The sequence below is a fragment of the Carassius auratus genome, chromosome 9, assembly GCF_003368295.1.
Source record: "Carassius auratus strain Wakin chromosome 9, ASM336829v1, whole genome shotgun sequence".
Classification (NCBI taxonomy): domain Eukaryota; kingdom Metazoa; phylum Chordata; class Actinopteri; order Cypriniformes; family Cyprinidae; genus Carassius; species Carassius auratus.
In genome coordinates, this window is record NC_039251.1 from 14,295,977 (window position 1) to 14,316,989 (window position 21,013).

General features: G+C 36.6%; 1 protein-coding gene across 1 annotated transcript in view; it reads right to left on the bottom strand.

Annotated features, from left to right (window-relative positions):
• Positions 1-20,749, bottom strand: part of LOC113108454 (integrin beta-like protein 1) — a 39,162-nt gene extending 18,413 nt beyond the window's left edge. Inside the window, exons 1-7 of the mRNA XM_026271600.1 lie at positions 20,601-20,749; positions 19,087-19,289; positions 10,620-10,766; positions 8,998-9,120; positions 8,398-8,538; positions 3,266-3,406; positions 2,521-2,667 (exon numbers count right to left, since the gene is read on the bottom strand). Coding sequence (XP_026127385.1) covers positions 2,521-2,667; positions 3,266-3,406; positions 8,398-8,538; positions 8,998-9,120; positions 10,620-10,766; positions 19,087-19,289; positions 20,601-20,692 — 994 coding nt within the window. The 5' untranslated portion in view covers positions 20,693-20,749. The remainder of the gene's footprint in view (positions 1-2,520; positions 2,668-3,265; positions 3,407-8,397; positions 8,539-8,997; positions 9,121-10,619; positions 10,767-19,086; positions 19,290-20,600) is intronic.
• Positions 20,750-21,013: the final 264 nt, after the last annotated feature.

Sequence of the window (21,013 nt, forward strand, 5' to 3'; positions counted from 1 at the left end):
CATTCGTAGTTTCGATTTTATATATGCATCTGCTTACACATGCAATTGCTGATTTCTGCTTCTTCTTCGTTGTGTTTTTATACAGACGTTCAATACTTTTTCAAAAGATGCATAATAGCGCCTCCTGTCGTGCACCAGTGAAAACAAGGAACGTCTGAAATCAATGGCAGGCAAAGAGTTAAATAAGAAAAAAGAAACTGGTGAAACAGCTACTATAATATAAAGAAATATAAGTACTTTTATTTTTATGTGTAACATAACAATACTTGATTAATCATTAAAATAATAATTATTATTTAAATAATAAATAAACAATGTATTATTTAATCAGAATACAATGTACAGGTTGTACTTGTACAGCTTGTCATACAATTGTGGAACACTTTAGTCAGTCAGTGCTGAAATAAATTAATTAAATAAACTGGCTTCCTTCCAGGAATTCTTTAATTTTGTTTTAAAATTTCCTGCCAATTAATTATTGAGCTTGGACACAATTTAACCCACCATTTGGTTAAAGCAGATTTTAGATGCTTTAAAGGTACAGCTGAAAGAATTAAAAGTGAATAATTAATTATAGTGACTTTGTAACAAAATTTTCTTTTCTTTTCTTTTCTTTTTTTTTTTTACGGTTCTCACAATCATACTTTCAATGTTCCTGCAAAGACCAGAACAAACGGTTTTCACAGTGCTAAGATCCAAGCACGAAATCCCTATGCGGATTTAGCTTTTTATACACATGGTACTGAAAAAAATAATAATACAATGCATCTGGTTCACTAAAAGATCTGTTTCTAAGTTTCACCACACGACTTGCTGCCAGATTCAGTGTTATTTCAGGTGCTACAGAAACACGCAGAGCTAAAGTCTTGAGGGATGAAACACAAAAGCTGCTACATACCTGATTCTTCCAGCCTGCATGTTCACATTTGTGTTTCTTATGTCCACTGGATCGAATTACTATTGACATTGTCTATGACAAACATGGACTAGCATTTAGTATTTACTGTAGCACTGTAATACACTTTCAACCCAGCCATTACAGCAAAAGTCATTTAATTTTTGACTTTTAAAATGAGACTAGTTATATTATCTGCACTATGTCGCAGGAGTATAACGAGAGCACGGGGGTGGAAGTCCTTCGAAAAAACAAGCGCACAGAACACAGGCTCCATTAAAGTTAAATTATCACCTCACTCAGTGAAACAAGACTATTATTATCGCTCTTCACTGTCTTTGCAGCGGGGAACTATGGAAATAGCATTGTTTTGGAACAATTGCACTAGTTCTGATTCATCTACTGTGACATTTTTTCTCTTTCTAACAAGAGTGTCTGCAGAGATATGAATGGGCACCCCTACATGAAGCAAACTACATGTTCATAATTACCCTTACAAAAAGTACCACTGATTCTTAAAAGACTGTAATTCAGACAATTATGGTGATTTTATATATATATATATATATATATATATATATAGTTATTTTTTTCTTTATTATATTAAACGTGTTTGAATTGTTAGGTACAAATGCCACTCTTACTACAATTCATGTTACTACTATAAAACCTTATTAAATTAATGTTGGTTCTTTAACTGTGCTGGAATCAAACCACAAATGTCAAATTACATTTACACTTACATTTACATTTAGTCATTTTGCAGACAGTTTTCCAAAGCGACTTACAATTGGAGAATACATAAAGTGACTCTTCTTAAAGAGGCAAACAGACACAGGAAGTGCTTGTAATACCAAGTTTCAGGCATTTGTTCAAATATGTACAAGTTAGAAAGGAAAGGTATAAATATATATATATATATATATATTTTGTATGAAGTCAAGTAAATTAAATGACCAGTTTTATGACAGTCAAAGTTTCTGTAACTACATTATTTTGGTGGCCAGGTAACCTAACAATGTATTTTGTGTGGTATCATTTAAATTAGCTACTAAAAACTGATATTTATTATAACTGAAGAGTATGCCATAAAATAAATTTTAAGGGCCAGGCAAGGTAACAATTTTACATTTTAAACTGTGGTTTACCAAAGAAGGATAAATCAATGATTCACACAGCTCTATCAAAATCCATTATTTGCGGTGTGTATTCAGTATATAATCCTGCATCTGTTTGGAGTATTTGTGTTGTTTCTGGGTTTAGCAGTAAACTTTGTTTGGTCTCTTATAATTATTGCCGAAACCCTGTTTCGAATGAATCTGCAGGCTCAAAGAATGACGCAAACCGCAACAACCTTATTTATGTAGCAACATGTGTTTCATTTAAACCAGTCTATTAAGATTGACATGCCAAATGAGAGTTTTGCTAATTTTAGCATCGTTCTTTCCGCTCAAGCTTTGCATCACGCCATAGAGCGACTAATTGGGAGAGTTGAAAATTACACACTTCACCTTTAAGAGTCCTCTGGCCTACCACGCGACCCACAAATGCAACACCTCGGATCTGTGAAACACTGCTGCTGGAACCCACTCTGGCACAGATGAATAGACACTAGACTTAATTACCTCTGCCAAAGCAGGGCAGGCTGGAGGTTCCCCGGCACTTCTTCTGACTGGCTTCCACAGACAGCGAGCAGGAGAGAGGATGATCGCATTTCTTTCCATCCCAACCTTCCTTGCAGTCGCACCTGCCACAGTTACATTGACCGCGACCTTCAAACAGACACATAGCAGGATTTAGAGTCCTTTAATGGATGAACGATCGACAGAAGCTCTGCCTGAAGCTGCCCTAGATACAGAGAAAAGATTATACATTGGCGGTGTGTGTGTTTATGTGTGTGTGTGTCGTTTTATGGATTTGAAGTTAAAGGGCACAACTCACAGGTCTGGCTGACCGTGAATTTAAAAAATGTATTGTCAACTCGGTCCTCTGAGGCAAACATAAGATTGACGCGCATATGGCCACAGAGTTATTTCTCAGCATTAGAACCAGATGTTGAAATGTTTCTGAACCGCATCTGTTGTTCTTCAGCTCAGGGTAATCCATGTGGCCTGTGTTTATGCGAGATCGCGAAGAGAACGGATATCGAACAGTTCCACCCTGCCCTGTTTTCAGCAACTGTCAGTATTTTTACTGCTGGATTTTGGAATGTGAAGCATTTCCTTTTGAGGGGGTTTTTGATGAAGACAAAACTGACCCTTTCAACCTGAGAAAAACACTGCCAGAGTGCCAAGCTGGGATACAAATTTAATATATACAACATAAACTGATGATAAGAATAAGATGTTTGATGTTCAACTAGTGCTTCACCTGAACAGAAATCATCCGAGTATCTGTCGTACACGGCATGGCAGCTTCTCTCGTCACACTCGCAGGTCTCTCCGTGAATGTCGCCCCAGTCTCCTGAAGGATCCACATCATAGCAAGTGCACTCGCCACATACACATGTGCCTACAAAGACAAGGTGAAAGTATGGTGAAACATTCACTGTGGGATTGACAAACATATTAACTGACTCTCAAATTGTCCTGTTTAAGTAACAGTTAAGAGAAGAAATCTTAAACTTTTAATCTTAAAAATGTATCACAAATAACATGTTTAATAAAACAATCCAATTGTGGCACTTTTTTAACATTTAAAAAAGCCTTTAAACAAGCCTTTCTCAAGCCAGAATTGCTGAACACCTCGGCAAGTTTTTATTATGATTCTGAAAGAATTCTCTCATGGTCACTAAGACTGCATTTATTTATATACATTTATTATTATCAAAAATAAAGTAAATCAGTAATATTGCGAAATGATTAACATTTAAAATGTTTCCTATTTTAATATGATTTAAAATGTTATTTATTACTGTGATGGCAAAGCTGAATTTTCAGCAGCCATTATTCTTAATATTGTGAGTCACATGAATAACTTTCTATTAAAAATCTTAAGCAGATTTGGTAGTATTTATATTATTAACAAAAAATAGTTGTGTTGCTATACTTATGTGGAAATATTGATACATTATGTTCAGGATTCTTTGATGAAAAAAAGAATAATAATAATTTATGTGAAACACAAATATTTTGTAACATTATAAATGTCTTTACTGTCATTTTTGATCAGTTTAATAATAATAATAATAATAATAATAATACAACAGCAATATATATATATATATTTGAAATTCAGGAACTGGTATTCTTAATTCAGTGCTGATCATTTTTTTAAAGTGAGGCTTCCTTACATTTAGATTAATGACTTACATTTAGGACAGACTAAGTTTTAGGCTTGAATTCAATGCCAGGTAAGGCCATTTTCTGATTGTTGGAATACAGGTTCAAACTGTTTTGCCTGTGTTAGAAGGATTAGGGCTTACTGAAACAGTTAGCTGCACAGCACTATAATTGAAGTGATGCTGAAAAGGAAAGCCAAATTTCTCCTGGGGGCCAAATCCTCCAGAGCCCAGCTGACAATAAAGGGGCCATGCATGGCAAGGATTGATGAGGATGCTTACTCCAAGTTCCCACTAATCTATTGCTGGGGCGACCGTCATGGCAACAGAGCTGTGGGAAACACCTCCACTCTGATAAATCTGAGCCAGACCAGATGCAGCACAACTGGAAATCCTGTTTTCTCTTATCTGTGCAGTGAAAACACACTGGGAAGCGACGCAGCTGGCGTCCTGCGAGCAGGGGGCTAGACCACCATTTGCAGTCAGGGCTGTATTAACCATTGGGCTAGGCAGGGCTGAAGCCCCGGGGCCCGAGCAAAGCGAGCAATATTCGATAGGCTAAGTAAAAATGTCAGCAATTCTGAGAGAGAGGTGAGGGGCTCAAAAAATGAAAAACTTCAAACAAAAACAACAGAAAAAAACACGAGTTAGTCTAGTCAGTAAAATCCCCAGCTATCAAGTTATTTTACTTAAGCTTATTGAGTGGAAGTTTTTGGAACAGCAAGTGAACTGGGCACATGAAGCAGACAAAAACAGTCGTCCACACAGATTTGAGGTTAGTTTGATTATTAACTGGATTTATGTTGATTAACTGGATTTGAGTTTAAACAAACTACATTAATTTAAGGGTTGGGAGATAATCCGGTAGAAATATATCAATTGTTGATTGAAGTGCGTCATGATGTATAGGGTAAGCTTATCATTTAAATGTGTTTTAAGCGGGTTTTAAAACAAATGGTTTAAACTGTTCATGGACATTAAGCAGCGGGGCAGAATTAATTCTGGTAAATACGTGCAGTAAGACTGTTTCTGCCTGATACGCAGCTGACTAAACTTAACATAAACTTAACATAAAATACGATATTTTGAAGAATGATCCTAACCAGTTTCTGGTCCCTATTGACTACAAGTGTATTTTTTTATCATACTGTTGTTCCAAATATATTATTTTGTGTTCAAAAATAAAAAGAATATCATATAGGTTTAAAACAACAACAGAATTTTCATTTTTGTGTGAAATATTTCAGCTTAATGGAGCTGCTGTTGCCATTTTTGTCAATGATGTCACTAAATCAAACATCAGAAAGAAAAAAATAATATTCTTGACTGAATCACTTGTGTAAAATAAATAAGAATCAATGTATATTGAATGCATAGAGTGAAGACTATTCAGTCTATTTGTACTTTTTTATATAATAATAATATAATTTAATAATATAATAATAATATATTTTTTATATAATATAATATAATATTTATTATTCAGTGCCTTAAGATTTTCAAGTAGGCCATTTCAAGTTCAAGTTTTCAAGTAAGATTTTCTGTTGTAGCCTAATTTGTGACTGATTACTTGTCTTCAGTAAGCTTGTTTTTACTTAGGCTAGTATTATTTTTTGTGATATTGAAATTTTTAATAAAAATTATGAAATTTCAATGCATCAATTTTCAATGCATTTGATGTGGGATAAAAATCCTATTAAAGCTTATAAAAATTATATACTTATAATTATTGTGATTGCGGGTGGCTGCAATAAGTCATAGCCCAGGGGGGCAGTGCGGTCTCAATGTGGCCCTGTTTGCAGTCCTGTCAAAGACCTGTCCTCTCATTATATAGAACTTACATTGCACTTGATTTGCATTGTGCAACCTCCTGCGAATGCTTAAATAAATGGCATGAGCTGTATTATTACACTCGTGCATGTACGAGTATATTGTTGCTTAGTGTATTGCACTTAAGCAAATACAATGATGTAGTAGCCCACTCTTCAGTAACCTTATTAGGGACTTGCTTACACTTGGCTAAGACTCAGTGGGAGTCCACTGAGGAAATGAAGAAACGATTAATGGAAGCCCAAGAGTGTCTTAGAAATGCTAATTATAAAATCATTACAGACCCATCTCTAACTGTAAAATTAAGGATCTGCAATATAGTTTATCCGCCAATATTAGATATTAGACCAAATCTGTATTGGTCAGTATTGGATATACATTAACACTCAAAAGTTTGGGGTCAGTAAGTTTTTAGTAAAAGTAAAACTTTTATTTACCATGGACACATTAAATTATTAAAAAGTGACAGCACACATATTCATACTCTTTCAAAAGATTTTGATTTAAAAAACATTTTTGAGCTAATATTGGAAAAAAAAGACAAATTACCATATAAGAGTGATTTCTGTGGGATCATGTGACACTGAAATTTATTGAAATTTATCTTGCTGACTCCAAATTTATTGATATTAACCCCAAACAATATTGGATATTTAATATTGCATGCTCTATTCTTTTATTTATATTTTAAAAGTGAAACTGACGTGTGGCCAAGTATGGTGACCCATACTCAGAATTTGTGCTCTGCATTTATCCCATCCTAAGTGCACACACCAGGAACACACACACATCAAGAGCAGTGGGCAGCAATTTTTTGCAGCAGCACCCGGGGAACAGTTCGGCGCCTTGCTCAAGGGCACCTCAGCTGTGGATTTGCAGGTAAAGAGAGCACTGTACAGTCACTCCCCCCACCAACAATCCCTGCCAGTACAAGACTCGAACCCTCAACCTTTCGGTTACAAGTCTGACCCTCTAACCATTAGGCCATCATCTAACATTCACTTAAAGTTAACCTGTAAAAAAAGAAAAACTGATTAAAAAAACCCCACTGTTTTTGTATTGTTTATATAAAATCAATATTATATCAATACTTTTTCCCCCTTATAACACAGCTTTGTTAATGAATTGAAGTTTTAAATCTAATTTAATCTAAATCTAATCTGTTTTGTCTCTACCTCTAAAAACACAAAGATTTCAGCCTGGGATAGCCTCTCAACACTTTGACCAGACTGAGAACATTTTTTCATCTAAGGGACCTACCAGCATAGTTTTCTTTATAAACATTAGTTGTAGATATAAAACTCTTTACTTACAGGCCTGCCTGCAACTGCCATTTGACCCCTTTTTCAGGCCTCCCTTTGGCATCCCATACTTGCCAGAATCACATTTAATAGACGCTCCCAGCAAGAGTTTGCATGAGTCAGGTTTTAAAAGTAGCTTTTATTAGAACCTAAGCATTTTTGCTTCATTTATAATTTTTTCCCCCTCTAAAAGGTTATTCAAAAGTATAACTTTGCATGGTTGTATTTCAAAGTGAAGGGCAAGCGACGTCATGGATTGAGAGGCTGACTGACTAAAAGAGGCTGTCATTTCACACAATAGCAGCAATCCACTGAGACCTGCCATTCACAGTGCAGAACGTATAATTGAAGGGTATAAACAGAATATAAAATACAGAAAATGAGGCTGGACAGCTTAAAAGAGGCCAAAAAAATGGATATCTTTTACCATGTGCACTGGACGTGCACACAATGGTAACTTAAATTCTGTTAAGGATAGAGGGTTTTCCCCTCAGTGTGGATGATAAAAATACATACGTGGTCAAATGTATGGATAAGCATGCCTAAGGAAGGCCGTGAGGGATTTTCAATTCCTTTGGAAAGTGTAACTTCTGAAAAATGCTGTTTGTTTTTAGAAAGCTTCTGATGCGGAAAACCAGCGTGGTTGCTTGTGATGAGTGGATATGGTTTGTGGGCAGATTACTTAACCACAGACAGTGGTTCAGATTTGAGGTTGAGTTTATGCTGTGTACCACTTCACCCTTTTGATGTAATCAATTTCAGAGAAGCTCCCTTGAGGTTCACCGGCAATATGAGAGCCAAAGATTTTTTGGCAGCCTGATGCATCTTAATGGAAAATGCATTTTGCAACTCTCATTTGTGCTTGTCAGGTGAAATTACTTATGCTGTATGCTGATATGGGACAATTAGACTTATTTCGTTGCAGATTCTCTCTGTGGAAAAAACCCTTCAAATAAAATTCTAATTTGATTTAGATGCCCCTGCAGGAGCATTAAGGATAACATATGGGAATATATTATTAGTTGAGGTTAAAGGGTGATAGGAAATATTGGTTACGTCAGAGAAAGCTAAATGCTTGCACAAAAACAGACCTCTGTTGCTGCAGATCTTGCCATCTGGAGATGTGCATCTCCGCTTACTCTCCCATGGGCTGATGTCACACAGGAATTCACATTTATCTCCATGCCAACCAGCCGAGCAGTAACAGTTTCCACAGTAACACTTTCCATGGCCTGCAACCACGAACACAGAGAGGGAAGAGGGAAATTCAGAGTTCTGAGATTAAAAAAAAAAAAATCATCATTGACCAAATGCAGGTATAGCAAGTGTGCATGTTCCTAATGCTTATATTATTACAGCCACCATAGTCTCAAAAAAAGAAACCTTATTTACCTCTAAAAGATACAAATTAGTACAATAAAGATATATATTAATAACTACTGAGTACATGTTAGTAGGCTATCTAAAATGCACATATTAGTAACTTTTTTAAAGAGTACAGCCCCAATGACATATTTTGTACCTTTTTTTTTCTGAGAGTACATTAAAAGTTTTAGCAAAAATCAGTAAGAAAAACAAAGCAGCTTTTATGTCACTTTATTTAATATTTTGTTATCTAGACATATACAATTTACAGAAATGTGTTCAGATATTTTATGGGTCACTCAGGACTGGTCACCCAGTGATCGTACCTCCACACACTTCTCCAGAGTCTTCATCCAAACACTCGCTGTCATCACACTCGCAGTAGCGTCCACTGATCAGGCCCTTCCCATCGGGATTGTGGCACATGCAGCTGCCGCAGTGACAGGTGCCTGTCGGCCAGACACATCAATGTCAAAACCCACAGATCTCACACTGTCACACTGCTCCACAGCACCGCACAGCAGCAAACACACTTCTACATGTGAAGACACACCGACTCACACAAACACACCCAACCTAAGGCTATATACACTATAGAATTGCACGCCATTCAGAATTTGATGGAAAATTAACTGAGAATTCCTAAACTTGTAATGAGCCAGCAAACTGGATTAAGATGGCAGAATGAAATTCTAAGTGTAATTTTACATTTTAGTACAAAATACCTATACACAAGTTATCATAAACAACATTTTCCCCTCATAATTCTTACATTACCGGTATATAAAAAGAAATATATGTGTGTGTAAATGTATATGTAACCCCTCTCACCCGAGTCCTCCCTGACGCTCCTCGCACTCGCGACGAGCGGGGCTCAAGAATATGTAATATATATTTATATTTATATATATGAAGACTTAAAAAAGTGCAATCTGAGCAATTTTTTTTCAGGCTATTATGTGTAGGTTCAGTAATTTATTTTCATTGCTATTAAAGTGAAATATCTGAACATAAATATAGGAGACTGAGAAGAAAATGCTAATTTTAGAAGAAAATTTCAGATGGCAATGCATTTTAACTCCACACACACACACACACATGTTGGTATATGTGGTTTATGGGGACTCTCCATAGGCGTAATGGGTTTTATTCTGTACAAACTGTATTTTCTATAGCCCTACCCCAACCCTACACCTAAACTTAACCCTCACAGGAAACTTTGTGCATTTTTGGATTTTCAAAATAACTAATTCTGTATGATTTATAAGCGTTTTGAATTACGGGGACACTAAAAATGTCCTCATAAACCACCTCCTCATTGTAATACCTGTGTCATACCTATGTCATAATACAAATTTGTGTCCTCGTTAACCACATAAACAAGCTCACACACACACACACACACACACACACATTTTAACTCTACACACACACACACACACACACACACACACACACATTACTCATGATTAATTGTTTTGACAGCCCTATTATACATTTATTTATAGTTAAATTTAATAGTGTTAACTTAAGTTTTACATTTCAGTCCAGTAAATCTTCTTCCTGTCATTTTGATTTAACTGGAAATGTGGACAAATTGATTCAAATACCGAAAACAAGCCAATTCTTACATTCTGAATTTTGCCCAATCCTGATACATAGCATTTTCACAAACACACATGCCCTAATGACACGGTAGACACATAGCAGGCAACTCTGCAAGCAGCTGGGCCCCCTGCTAACAACATACAGACCCATCACCTAAAGTTAATGTTCAGGTCGGTGTAAGGGTTAAGTACAGGGTTGGGGGCAAGGTGTGAAATACAAGCAGGCTGTTATTTTCCAGGCCACCCAGAAAGAATGTTTGGACAACTGCATGTCACTTATCTTGACCTTCAGTTCTATTATTTATAGGCCCCCATGCAATACCAAATATCAAACATCTTACCTGCATTGGAGCAAACAACACCCTGGGCATTGCGACAGAGGTAATGACTGCTTTTTTTGGAGCGTGAACATTCCTCCTTGTACTGACAGGATTCCCCAAACCAGTCTTCATCACAGAAACACTTTCCACATTTGCATATCCCATTATCTGGATTGGAAACACACATACACATTACAGTTATTGATTGTTTTGAGTAACATGCGGTCATGATACAGACCCACACTGCTAAAGTAAGTGGGTTGATAACAAATTATATTTTGTTGGAGGAGTCAAAGAGCTCACTACGAGATCGATTTTGTGATTTTTAACACATTTGTAAGTCGTTTGGAGAGCCCAAGGTGATGTGAAAGACATTAACACTTCCCATGTATGCATGCTTACCTAGGAAACCCTGACAGAGTGTTGTGTGTGTTTCACACATGTGTGCTCATCACAGCTAAAAGGTGTTGAAGATTCCTTATAGTTCATTTCCACACCATAGGTATTATACAACTGCACAACCCTATAAACTAGAGGTGTGCTACTGGATCAGTGTAAATGTATTTTGTTTTTAAACATTTTTAATTCAGTAAAATGAAAAATTTGCTCAATGATGCACTAGCCATAAAATTGCTCATTGTTAACGAAGCAACATGAATAGGCTTATGAAGTGTGAAAAGAGAAAAAAAGTCCCATGAGTTCTACTCATTACAAATACTGAAACATTTTTCATTCATGTCTACCACTTTCTCTTCTTTCTTCAATTTAATATGCAAGCAACAGTACCAAAAGTGAGATTATTTTTCTATATCAGACCATTGTTGATTGCCTGTCATTATTCTTAACTCTATGGAGGAAACAACCGGCAGACAAAATATGCGACAGATATATCCTGTTATTGTAAATCCAGCTCCTTTAGCCACATCTTGAAGTGTCATCTTCAATCACTCCCTGCACTAATCCATCATGTAAATTTGATGTCGTCTTCAAGGGCTATCCATCAGTCCTTAACAATAGCCTTGTTCTGCTCCTGCACTCATTACCAGACAGTCTTGGCTGCTTGTCACAAATATTCAGTGTTTTATAGCTAATCTGGAGGGAAAGGCAAGATTTATGCTAATGCCAAATGGAGGATACATCTATCTTGTGCCCTATAGATTAAAAGCAAATTGGTATTGCAAATGTTAAGATATGAGCCAAGCATTTTTGGAATTTGGCTATGATATGATCTTTTAAGAAGGCATTCCTCATATACACCAGGCAGGTTGTAAGCAGTGGGACAACAACTTCTTGTTCAGTGTGACTGGCACAATTCAGATGTTACTGAACATCAGAATAATGGTTGCAATGTGGTCTCTGAATTTTTTTTTTTTGAATATCCTATTTGACCTGCATTTTTAAATGACTAGTTTTTAATATCGAGAACACCATTAAACATTAAATATAAGGACAGATATCCTTTTTTTTATATACTTATTTGTATAGCACTTTATACAGTGCAGATTGTTTCAAAGCAGGTTTAATAAATGGGAAAACAGCATAATCAATTTAATTTTGTAGACCATTCAGATTCTGCTGTAAACCAGCTAAATTTTACAACACGTGCTGCAAATACAACATGACAATACACACAAATGCTGGGACATGCTTATCAATGTTTGTTCTGAAAGGTAAAATTTTTGTTTATTTTAAAATCCTGGAAATACCTTAATTTGCGTGTTTCTGCTTTTGCAGTGTGGTTCTGTATTTGGTTGTGCTGCAAATATTTGCAGCAAATTCTTAAGTTGCTGCATGTTAAGCTCTCTCAGCCACGGTACAATAAAGACATTATTTAGCTCACGTACATTCAGTGTTGTTTTAGTTCAGTTCAATATCAGTGTAAGGTTCATCAGTTTCTAAACAAGTTCATATCAGCTACAAGCAGTTTTACAGAAGACATTAATGTTGGTATTCTAAAAACAAGAACAAAGCAAAAGAAGTAACAAATTTCTTCTTTCTGTGCCATTAATTTGTTCTTAACATTCTTAGTCATGCTTCTTTGAAATTTGGTTGATGCCAGAGTTCGATCCTGAATGCAGACATAATCACTCTGACATATCAACTGCCACCCCCCTATATGTGGGAGGAAGAGTTTGATCCTTGCTGTCCACTGTGCCACCAGGGGCATAATTTACCCCCTCCCGGCTGATGTGCCAAGACGGCCATATCCACGCTGGGCCGTATGACTCACTCTAAACAGCTGTGTATTAATAGATGGTGTATCCTCATCAGATAAATTGGAGACGGCGAGCAGATTAATGAGTCATCAGATGCTAATAGCTGTTCCTATTGCAGACAGTGCTGTCCATGTTAAATACAGACAAAGGAATATGGGGTGACCAGGAGTCTGCAAGACATAAACTCTTATTACAATTATTTGTTTCATGAAGCATTGAATCGCAGACGATGTTGTCTCTGAGCATCCAGCTCATTTCAGGATGAAAATGTTTTTGGCTCAAGAATGTACATAATGTTTTCAGTAAATACATTTACATTTAGCATTTATTTTTATTTAATTTTTTTACCTTAAAGCAGCATTTATTTAGCTTATTTTATATTAAGGTATAAAAGGTAATAATCATTGCAAAATTGTCCCTATTAACTGTTAGGATATTAACTAACCTATGCAAATGAAAATCAAATTGAAATCAGCGAGTGATAGTGCTTTCAAAGATAGCAATTACATCTGTGATTGGACTGTGAGTATAATAGCTTGTTCCGATTAACAGTGTACACACAAGGATAAAGACACTAAATCATCCAAGATAATAGAAAGGAAAGCATTATATTCTATACAGGTGCATCTCAATAAATTAGAATGTTGTGGAAAAGTTCATTAATTTCAGTAATTCAACTCAAATTGTGAAAATCGTGTATTAAATAAATTCAATGCACACAGACTGAAGTAGTTTAAGTCTTTGGTTCTTTTAATCGTGATGATTTTGGCTCACATTTAACAAAAACCCACCAAAATCTCAACAAATTAGAATATAGTGAAATGCCAATCAGCTAATCTACTCAAAACACATGCGAAGGTTTCCTGAGCCTTCAATATGGTCTCTGGGTTTGGTTCACTAGGCTACACAATCATGGGGAAGACTGCTGATCTGACAGTTGTCCAGAAGACAATCACTGACACCCTTCACAAGGAGCCACAAACATTGCCAATAAAGCTGGCTGTTCAAAGAGTGCTGTATCAAAGCATGTTAATAGAAAGTTGAGTGGAAGGAAAAAGTGTGGAAGAAAAAGATGCACAACCAACCGAGAGAACCGCAGCCTTATGAGGATTGTCAGTCAAGCAAAATCGATTCAAGAATTTGAGTGAACTTCACAAGGAATTGTCTGAGGCTGGGTTCAAGGCATTAAGAGCCACCACTCACAGACGTGTCAAGGAATTTGGTGAACCACAGACAACATCAGAGGCATCTAACCTGGGCTAAGGAGAAGAAGAACTGGACTGTTGCCCAGTGGTCCAAAGTCCTCTTTTCAGATGAGAACAAGTTTTGTGTTTCATTTCTATTTTCAAAATTTGACATTTAATCCAGTGTTACTTGCTTTCGTAATTATTTGTGAAAGTTGATTCTACACTAAATATTTTTAATGTGTAAATGCAGCCTAATTTTACATATCAAAACAAGAAAAAGATAATAAATAAAACAGGGCTGCACCATTGAAATTAATTTAACAAGTTTTACAATAGACAATTCATTAAGGAACAACCAAAGAAACTGACAAGATTTTTTATGCATTACAAAAGACGCAGACCCCAGCAGACCCTGTGTTAATCAGCATTCTATGAAGTTTGCACATGTTTTTATCCAAACAAACCTTTAGTAAACCAAGGCCTCTATGTGCTAGCCTGATCTTGAAGACAATTTTTTCCTCTTAGCCTGTTAAACAGCGGAATTTGTATAAAACAAGACAGTGAGGTAATTATTTCCCCTTGTTGTTCTCCTGTTTTGCGTTGTAGAGCGTGAAATGATTATGTGCTAGGCTAGGCTGGGTGTGAGGGAGACATCTGTCCTGGCTAATAATGCTGCATACCTACAGCAGACCTGCAGCGATGAAGACAGACCAAATCATGTAAAGATTGAGGGTCACTGTGTGTAATAAGTTTATAGACAATCTATGATTTATGATACTTGTCAGACCTGTGGTCCCAGCATTTTCAGCTCATATGGGAGATGTGCGTTCATGTCCGGCCCATGTCATGTTCATTTTTTCCCTATTTCCTCTCACCTGACATTTGATAGTGTGTTACTAATTGGATGAAAGCCCATAGAGGAAATGAAAGTGTCATTTTGGCATCATCATTGTTACTTGCAGTGAAATGACAGTGTTGTCCCCTGTTTGGACACAATTTCCTCTTCCACTTAATCCCCAAGTGCATATTGACCTAGAAGGCATGTGACCTTTTCATGTAATTTGAAGTATGGATCAGACCTTCTGCCTGAACTAGAGCTGAACACACCATATGGTGACTTGCTAGAATGTGTATGTTGGTTTACCTGAACCATAAACACTGCTGTCAAGCCCATTGTGTAGCAAACTATCATCACACTTCACCGAAGCATTTTTAAAAGTGTTATTGGTGTTTATAACATGCTGTAAAAATGTCTTTAGCACATAATATTAAGGTTTAGAATGTAATTTGTACCTCTTGCTTTAGTGTGCCAGTAGGAAATATCAGTTTTTAGATGTCCAAACATTCCGTTAGCAAATATTGTAAAGTGATATTTGTGCATGAACAACAAATCCAGATTGAGACAGTCTTTGATAAATATTGAGACAGATTATTCTAAGCATCTTGGAGAAGTTGCCTCAGTTCTTCTATGGATTTCTATGTGGCTGTCCGCACAGAATACACTTTTCCATCGTATTTCTTTGTAAACAAGCGCTAGATGGACATCTCTGCATCTCATGCATCACACAGTGTTTTAAACACGTGGCACTCAAGTTAAAAGAAAGGTCAGATGATTTTCCCATAGAATTCATTTCCCCATCCAAATTTTGGGGAAGAACAAAAGTCCAATAACAAAGACTGAGGAAAAAGCTCTTGATGGAGTTCCACTGGGACATGAGAACATGGAATATCACTTTTCTGACATGCTCACTCAAGCACATAACAAATAAAAGCAAAGGATCTCAAGGGTATCATAAATCACAACCATCCTTACTGATGTATATAAAACAACTTTCTTTTGACATAAATGATCATAAATCTGTTCTTCACATATACCTCATCTTAGTTTTTTTCAAACTGGAGAGGTGAAGTCTCTAGATGGCAACATTTGCTGGATAAAAAAATGACAATGCATTACACCACAGGACCAAAAATGAAGGTCACACCAAGTTGCTGAGAAAATCTCTGCAAATGGAAAAGCTAGAGAGGAAAAAGTTAAGTCAGCGCTGTGCCAAATCTTTCACGTGGCTCCTTGAAACCCCAATTAACTTGTTTTGGGAGATGGAAAAAGGAGTAAGAAAAGTGAAAAGGAACTGCCACGTTGAGCTCTGTCCCCATAAAGTAGAAGAAAAAATCAAAACAAGGTCACAAAAAGGGAAGAAAACCATGAAATTGTGCAGAATTTTTCTCAGTTGGTACAAACAATTCAAATCCCATGGAAATGCTTGTACATTTGAATTTTTGTACCATTCGGTGACAATAAATGAAAAGGAAATATTCACATATGTTAATCAAATGTAGCCTTATTAAAAACTCTGGAGATGCGAGCAAACCAAAAAAATCCAGCTGTCAGGTAAAAACATTTTGTTGTTTTTTTGCACCCTTAAGTCCTAGTTCACAGTCTTATCGCTGGGTCAACATATGCTGTCATGTCTATCTGTTTGTCGGTGAACAAAAACAGGTGTTTCAAAGCAAAATGATTTATGGAGTCTCCCTGAACAAATTCAATTCTCCAGAGACCAAGACAGAAATTTCTCATTAAATGCTCCACTTATCATGCAACACTTGTAATGAGAAATTAAATTATTAAAAAAGGGATGAAAGAAAAAAGGAAGACAAAAAAAACAAAAACACAATGTGTTATGTGTTAGGGAACACAATGTGTTTTTCAAAAGAGCAAGTTGTGATTATGAAACTGGAGCACATAAACAAGACCTTATATGCCCTGTGTGCTCAGACAGTGTTTCAAAGCAATATACAAACAATCCTGCTCAGCTTGCACATCCTGCAGTTTTTGCATAATTGTCAAAAAATATTGGACTGAATACAACACACAAAGCACAGTCTTTCTCACTGTTCTGGTATAAATTCCACCGGATGCTGTTCTTAAACTTTCATTACAGTGAAGCGAAGGGATGTGCACAATGGCAAAACATCAGAATCCTTTTACAGGTCTAGAATATCCCAAACTGCCATGAACCAGCTCAGAAAACCAGCTTTCTAGTTAAAGGGTCATATGACGTTGGTAAAAATATCATTATGTTGTGTATTTGTTGTTATGCAATGTGTTCATGTGGTTTAAGGTAAAAAAACAAAAAAACAAAACAAAAAAAAAACATTATTTTCCCCACAATGTACATTATTGTTGCTCCTCAATGGCCTGTTTTTTTTTTACAAAGCTAATTGTTCTGAAAAGCAAGGTGTACTCTGATTGGCCAAGTATCCAGTGCATTGTGATTGGCCGAATGCCTCAAGAGTGTGATGGAAAAATTTTAGATCCCCTTAACATACTGTGATGCCGTGTGACCCGCTTTCACAACGAAACACACAGTGTCTCCATAAACAAAGCTGCGGCGGCAACAGCGAGAATAAATGTTACACCTTCTTTCTATGCATGAACGTTTGGGCATCATTATGCAAATCTTCCAACATCATGACTTAGACATGTGGGGGCATGTTATAATGAGCCATTTTAGGTAGGTGTGGTTGACTATTAACTTTTATAAAGAATATCTCTTTGGATTTTAGACTTTAGTATTTGCAACTTTACAGATCTTTTTATGCACCAAGAGCTTGTAACACTCCAAAGAGATAGGAAAAATTGAAATCGTATCATATGACCCCTTTAAAAGATGAGTATTTTGACAAAGATGCACAATAAAAAGCCTTGATGTTAGGCAAGAAATAAATATTGGTCCATATGAGGCCTCCATTTTCAGAATACGTAACCATGAGAGAAACCCTATTATCAGCTATGCTCCAAGCTAATGAGCTCTTCACTGGTTTGCAACATGCCTCCACAAATAAATATTTATTTCCAGCACATATCTCCATTAGCGGTCTTCATCATCTCATGTCTACAGATCAGAACCGGGGGAGGTACGGAAATGGGTGTTTTTGTTCAAAGTCTGTCAGGTGGATTTCTATTTTCAAGAGTATAGAAATCAACATGTTATATATAGAGCAACAGCCGGAAAGTAAAGAAAAAAAAAATATTTTGTTATTGGAAAAATGTATTTTTAGTTGTAATGTATAAACCTAAAGAAAGATCAATAATCAGCTCTGAGGTTATTTGGTTATTAGCTGATAATATCTGCAGAAGTCCAATCCAAGTTCTACTTCCTTAAAAAAGACAAACAAAGTTTAATATCCAAATACCACAGAAAAAAGAACACTACCCATAATTGTGAATAGAGATTTTGAGCCAAAAAACTCATCATCAAACACCAGTGACTTGTACATGTGCGTCCAGTCATTTTAGACACTTCCAAAACTGTTGCAACAGAGATGGAATTAGTTTTTAAACACACACATTGTTTCCATCTATGTTGCCACCATCTTGGAAGTGCCTTTTTCAGTTCTTAAGAAGGGGGTGTCCCAATACCTTTATCCATATAGTGTATGTACAAGACATTGGTGTTTGGTGATGAGTTTTTGGCTTCATTTAAAGTGTTCAGCTGGGATTAGGACTTTATGCAGACCAGTCAAGTTCTTCCACACTGACTGAATCAATCATTTCTTTTTTAACCTTGCCTTATACGCAGATGCACCAACTTACACTAGCACCAACATTGTGTCCTTATAATTATACAATGTTTCAAAGCCATCAGCAGATCGTGCAGCTGTTAGTTGAGGGTTTGGATGTCAAGTTATTCAGGAGTCTCTGCTAATGGATTTTGCACACACTCACCATCCAGTGGAAACTACTGAAATGACATTCAACACAGTAAAGGAAGAATCAGTGAAAATAATCCTTTGAAGCAGTGTCTGCAAATTCTTTTAAAAAGGGGGTTGCTACAGAACAACATGGTACCCAAACAGGCTCTTTTGAAACTAAAACTGTTTGGCTGAATAGAGGCACTGTGAAATTCAAATGAGACCATGTAGCTAATGACACAATATTGGATGGAACATCAAAGGCCTTTACTGAAGCTGGATGTGTGTCTAGCATGTCTTCAAAGCCTTTTTTTTTCATAAAACACCTGATATTGAAACGTAACATACACAAGTGAAGGTTTATGTTTGGAGAGTGCTGACAGCTCTTACCTCCACAGGTCTTCCCGTCATATGTTGGACAGATCCAATCATGGCACTCACAAAGCGGTCCATAGAAAGTTCCGGGTTCCGTCACTTGGCATATGCAAATCCCACACTCACATTCACCTCTCCCACTACAGATCAAACCGTCTAAGGTCCGACAGCGCCTCAGTGATGATTCATGGGAGATCTTACACTCTCCACCCACCTGCCTGCAAGACACAAGTGTTCATTCACCCCATGACCTTTGCCTTCCACATCAAACCTCTGTTCTTCCTCTGTAGGTGAACATATGCCAGATGGTGGAAGGGTGGGTGGTGGTTTGCAATCCTCTCTTTCACCAGTAATGACAACCAGACTCCCTCTTCCTTTCTGAAGGAAAACATTTGTTTGGTTTCTAACGATAGGATATGCAATGGATAAGATTTTGGCAGATTTCTTGTGTATATCTCCCAGTACGCTTCGGAGCTAATATTTAAAGATAACAAAAAGACTTGGTAGCAAAATAACACTATAATGCAGGTCATGTGGAAATCAAATGGAGCAGTGACTCATAAGGTATTATTCTGCTAGTACTCAGTCCCAAAGAGAACAGCAAACTCGTGTCTAGACACTGTCCATACAAATGCATCTGCTAGAAGATCTGAATTGGAAAGCAATAAAAATAATCTGAAGATTCTGTCCATTTGAGGACAATACTATAATATAATCAAAGAGTATATTGCAGTGTATACTGGTAAATTGTCTAAAAAGAAAATGCTGTCAAACTCAAGGACAAGATTTTCATTACAAACCTACTGAAAAAACAAACGCTGGACTGTATTGCACTGTTTATTATTTTCCCACCCGAGTTCCCATGTGAAAAATGTTTCATTTGGTAGTGTTCTTACATACCACTCCTGCTTCTTGTCTCTGCAGTTGGCCTTTCTCACATTACAGGGTAATAAAAATACAATTTTTTTTTCCTTTTTTTTTAAAGCAAACACTGTTCAGGGGCTTGGTATGGTTGCACTTACATGGAACAAGTCTGTCAGCCACAACACCATATTAACTCTTATTCAGTCCCTGTGTCTGATTATGTGCAATCCAGCGAGAGCATACATAAACATGCATTGTGGTACACATTAGGGTGAATGCGCACCTGCTATGTATAAACCACTTAAGTAATTTGTCAAAATTAGAGTCACACAACTGTGGACCTTAGCCAAAACTATAAGAAGAGGTCAAAAAGCATATGCATATGTTTCTGATTTTACTGTATGTTCTGTGAGGTACAAACTGGCTTAAAGGGGCTCTAAGTAAAACAAATAAAACATTGCTGACACCTTCCCATTCCTATAAAGAATGGAAAAAGAAATAGCAAAAAGCTTAAGATAGAAATCTACAAACCTTAGTACTACTTCTGTAGCTGTGACTACACAACAGCAAACTTTCCCCAGTTTGTATAAATCCAGTCTGTCAGCAAAACGTGGCTGAACAGTGGAAAAGTCAAAATGATTGAAAAACAAGACAGCTATACTCACCTTAGGGACTGCCGTAAACTTCCTTGAACGGCAGAGAGCGAAATTAGAAGCAAAGAAACTAAGACGGAGTTCACCAAAGTCTCTGCATGCATGTTTATATCCTCACCAGAAACCTGAAGTGAAGTGCCTTCAGGAATTTCCACTTTCCAAAACAGAGGGAGAACGGGCTGGCCAAATCCAGCTCGAAAACTTCAGAGGCCAACAGCGCTCTCCATATGAATGCCTTTGATTAGTTTTTACTTACGGTGCAAATGCAGGAGTAAGACAATATAAAGTGCCAAAAAAAAGAAAAGAAAAAAAAAATGTATCACCGTAATTCAAAACAGTTGTTCACAAAGATAACTGAGGACTTGACTTTACATATATCCGCAGTGCTGTCATTTTAAAAGGGGATTTGCTATAGCAGTCATTTA